Here is a 4,537-nt window from a genome sequence, read left to right as displayed (position 1 = left end):
AAAAAAAAAAAAAAAAAAAAAAAAAAAAAAAAAAGCTTTTGCTCACTGAAGATTCTGCAACATCTATTTCTGAAACCCCGTTCTGAAATTTACTAGAACCTTTTTTGGGGGGAGGAAATCTATTAAGGCTAGCAAAAAAGGAAACATTTGTTAAAAGGTCCCATAGAGACACCATTCTCTAGGGACACTGTCAGGCAGGACACTGAATGTAGTGTTTCATGGGCCTGCCTCTGAATGGATATTTGTATGGTCCTAAGCATCTGGACTATCCCTTCCTCCAAATTTCTGTGAATAATATCAGGTTGGTAAAGGGATAGGAGAAAAAAAAGACACATTGGGAACTGAGAGCAGGAGCACTGTATTTTAGAATTCAAAGAGACCTTAGAGACCTCCTAATCAACCCCCTTTGCTCTGTAGCCTTCCCCCACCCCATTTTACTGAGTAGGTAGCTGGGTCCCAAGGTTCCAAGTGACCTTACTCCAAAGTAAATGGCTGGTGTGTTGTGGAACCTGAGTGTCCTATCTTCTGGGCCCAATGGGATGTTGGCTACACCAAGCTTTCAGGCTGTCTGTTGGGTGCTAGACATACTGCCCCACAGAGTGCAACCAAAATCATTGGAGGAACATCTCCCTGGATAGCCAGGCACCTTGTCTTGGGTGTTTCTCACTGCTAGAATCATCTTCAACCAACATCCTTTCAAATGATTGAAGTGGGAACAAAATTTTCCAGGCAACTTGAGTTGGGATAGTTTTTATAATGCTCCTTCTGTGTCTTTTTTTCCTGATGCTGGAGTCTGTGATTATGTTCCTGCCCTCTGCCTAGCATTTTTGAAAGTGTATAGATAAGTATTTGGTGGGATAATAATTCATTCAAACTTCAAGTTTCATGACATAGAGACCTCAGCTCACCCCAGTGACTATTACAGGTTATCTTTTTGCTTATACCATTGTTTTCCAAACTTGCCTGTGCATAAGAAGTACTTGTGTGTGTGGCTGGGGGTGGGAGGGAATAGATGAAAGTCTTTCCAGGCTCCTGCCTTACAGATTCTGATTCAGTAGCTCTGGCCCAGGGTCTGCAAATCTGCATTCATAATAAGTGTCCCAGATGATTCTTAAGATAATTTAGAAAACAGTCTCCATACTCCTTCAGCCATTTTTAATCATCCACTATGTTCCTTGTCCTGTTGGGATATGAAGGTGAGAGGGGCTCAGCTTCCAGAAATTTACATTGCAATGGTTTCAGTATCAATACTTTCCCTCTTTTCTTTGACCCTGTTTTATATACTTCACACACACACACACACACACACACACACACACACACACACATACTTCTTCCTTATTCTTGGTCGACTTTTCCTAATCCTGTCTCAATATGAGTTTAACCAGCTAAGCTGGGGGTGTTCAAAACACAAATGTACCTACATTTGGGAGAAAGGTAATGCCTAGTAAGAGTGTGGCCTCTCTTTGCTGTTTATCCTCTGTATATCCCATGTGTAAGCTTAAACCTATATGGGTTCAAACTCGAGATATAAAACTGTGGAGTCCATTTGAGTTTTCTCTTCCCTGAACTTATTTTGAAGGCCAGTTTGTGTGTGTAGGGGGGGACCACCTGGGTGGGGGGAAGGTAGAGGGGTATATTGTGAACACAGAGAAAAGTAAGATGGCATTCACAAGATGAAGTTTTCACAAGCCATGAATCTAGACCAAGAGAAACTTCAGATTTCTGATAGAGTTTCATACAAGCTTCTTCCTACTTTCATCGATGGAACTCAAACACAAGAAAATTGGGTCTTAAGCCTGGATCTTGAGCTGCAGGTAGAAGGGGATGATAATGTGTGAACTGGGGTAATCAAAATTGGAATATGGATTATAATTGTTGCTTTATTTTTGTTCTTATTTTATTTATGAGTTTTGATATTAGCCTATAATAGGAGTGCCTCTTGCCTATTGCCATTATTATTATTATTATTTTAAAGAACACTGCTTCTGCTGCTCTGTGATGATTAGCATGGTGCTTTTCAAATACTTTTCTGTTGAATTTTTTAGGAAAAGGTAAGGAAAATGATTGCAATCATCATTAACATCATTTAAACCAAGTGGTCAATTGCTAGTTACTTGAATACAAGTTAAAGAACTTCGCAATAATATTATTATCATGGAAAGTCACAGGACCTTCCAAAGCAGCCTCCTCTTATTATTTTTCTTGTAAAAACTTACATGCACTTAAACTTTCCTGCATTGTATTTCATTTACTTTTACTTAGGTATTGCACTGTACTGCAAAAGGTCATGTGTTTTCTATTACAAAAGTTATTTTTGAATCATGGTGCAATTCATGATGTTTTCGTGTTTATTTTTAACCTTTTAATGACTGTAACAATGTTCAAAAACTTCTTACTTTGATATTTTTGAAAAGAATCTTTTGGAACACGCATTAGAATCACTCTTTTATTTTTTTTCAAAGCTTTCCCCAATACAGAAATCATGGTACAGTGAGCTAAGTGGCCAGTGTTAGCTTTCAAATTATGCAGGTCTCTAGACTAATATTGGCCTGCAGGCAAACAGATAAAATGAAACTGGGTATCAAAGTTTGTGGCTGTGAAGTTTACCACCATTGGCTGAACAATCAGTGTAATGGTCGGAGATTAAAGGAAGAACAGTAAAAACATTTGTCATCTGGCAACACTTCTTGTTTATCATGGCTTGTTTCTTATAGGTAAAGTGCTTACCTCTTGAAATATCATGAACTTCTTCATATTTGCATAGAAAATGAGCTGGAGTGATGATTCATTAAACTATATTCTACTGTCATATTAAATTGTGTGCATTTGTTGGCTCATGGCCAGTGTATTTGCAAACATGTCCATACAAACATAGTGAATATTAAGTAAGAATGATCACATGATATTTCATTCTTGGACATGCTGCTTCTGAAAACCTAGACAGGTTTGGCATTTTACCCTTTTAACCAGGAAGCTTGAGGTCTTATTTAATTGGAAAGAGACAGAACTGGATATTTTTAAAAAGCTAGCAAAGCAGTCTGTGGTGAGCTGTTTTATAACAAAGAAATTTTTCTCCCTCCAGACTTGCCGGGCCTGCAGTGTGTGAAGTACATTCAGGGACTCCAGTGGGGAACTCAGCAGATACTCAGTGAACACGTCAGGATGACGCACAGAGGGCAGCATGACAGATTCATCGAACTGAATAGTGCCCTTTTCCTGCTGAGATTCATCAACGCCAATGTCATTGCTGAATTGTTCTTCAGGCCCATCATTGGCACAGTGAGCATGGATGATATGATGCTGGAAATGCTCTGTACAAAGTTATAAAGGCACGTGGGCCACAGAAGTGCAGTTCACCATGAGGGAAGAATAAACAGCTGTGGGCAAGAGAGTGTAAAATATTGTAAAATAAACTTTCCTATTATTTTTACATGGAGAGTATTTTGTATTCAATTAAAGAAATACTTTTATTAAAGACAGTTACACATGTCTCTGTTCCATAAAGAAGACATTTGTCAACAGGTAACATATCTCTGTATATCTTTTTTTAAAATAGCAGGGTACTACACTAATAAGCTATTTTCACAAGTTTAGCAATTTTATGGAACCTGCTAAAATCAAATTTGTACATACTGTTGTAATAAATTTTAAGGTCTTCCATTAATTTGATTGAAAAAAGTTTTAGCAGGGTTTAAGTAAGCCTTCAAAAACTATTAAAATCTCACCAACATAAGCAAAAGGTATCTTTGGAAGTAACATCATGACATTGAATGTAATTATGTGCCAGTATCAGTGGGAGATCACTTTGCCCCATCTTCATTTCCACTTCCATGAGCTGTATGGAAGACTGATGGAAGTGGAAATGAAGATGGAGCAACTTCCAGAAGATATTTCACTTCCAGGAGCCTTTATAATTACAGATTAACTCTCGACTCCAGTTTGCATCCAACTGGAGTCAAGAGGTAATCTGTAATTATAAAGGCACCTGGAAGTGAAATAGGAGATTTTCTGTTTTCTTGGGGGATCTTTTTTGTACACAGTTATGGAATTAAAATTCCACAGGAAACATATATTCTATAAGGAGGGGTTATAGTTGCAGAAAGCCCAACATCATTATAAAACCACTAATGTTTGTAACTGGTGTATTGAACAAGCATAGCATGAAATCATAAAACAACTTTATTGTTAGCACCTGCTGCCCCTTTAATTATACTCCATAGAACTAGTTTTTCTTTGTCTCCAGATAAAATCTAGGCTACTACATGTCTATGTGTTTATTGGCAATAAATTGCCTGTTATTAATGAGTATGTCTAGTGTAGAGTAATAACCCATTGCAGGAAGTCTTAAACTTCCTTTTGTGCAGACCCCATTGGCAGTCTGCTGAGTCCTATGGACATGGCCTCAAAATCAGGATCTCAGAGTAATGCAGTAGGGCCAAAGCAAGTGTCATGATAGTCACAGTGCACACAAACACACACACACACACACACATAATCCCTGAGGGCTCACGTGGTCCTCTACAAACAAATCGCT

At 38.1% G+C, this 4,537-nt stretch overlaps 1 protein-coding gene across 1 annotated transcript in view; it reads left to right on the top strand.

Moving 5' to 3' along the window:
- The window catches only part of NR0B1 (nuclear receptor subfamily 0 group B member 1), a 5,219-nt gene extending 1,780 nt beyond the window's left edge, over positions 1-3,439 (top strand). Inside the window, exon 2 of the mRNA XM_017501622.2 lies at positions 3,086-3,439. Coding sequence (XP_017357111.1) covers positions 3,086-3,330 — 245 coding nt within the window. The 3' untranslated portion in view covers positions 3,331-3,439. The remainder of the gene's footprint in view (positions 1-3,085) is intronic.
- Positions 3,440-4,537: the final 1,098 nt, after the last annotated feature.

The sequence above is a fragment of the Cebus imitator genome, unplaced genomic scaffold (assembly GCF_001604975.1).
Source record: "Cebus imitator isolate Cc_AM_T3 unplaced genomic scaffold, Cebus_imitator-1.0 Scaffold282, whole genome shotgun sequence".
NCBI lineage: Eukaryota > Metazoa > Chordata > Mammalia > Primates > Cebidae > Cebus > Cebus imitator.
Note: the sequence above shows the minus strand (reverse complement) of the source record. Positions and strands in the feature narration are given on the sequence as shown.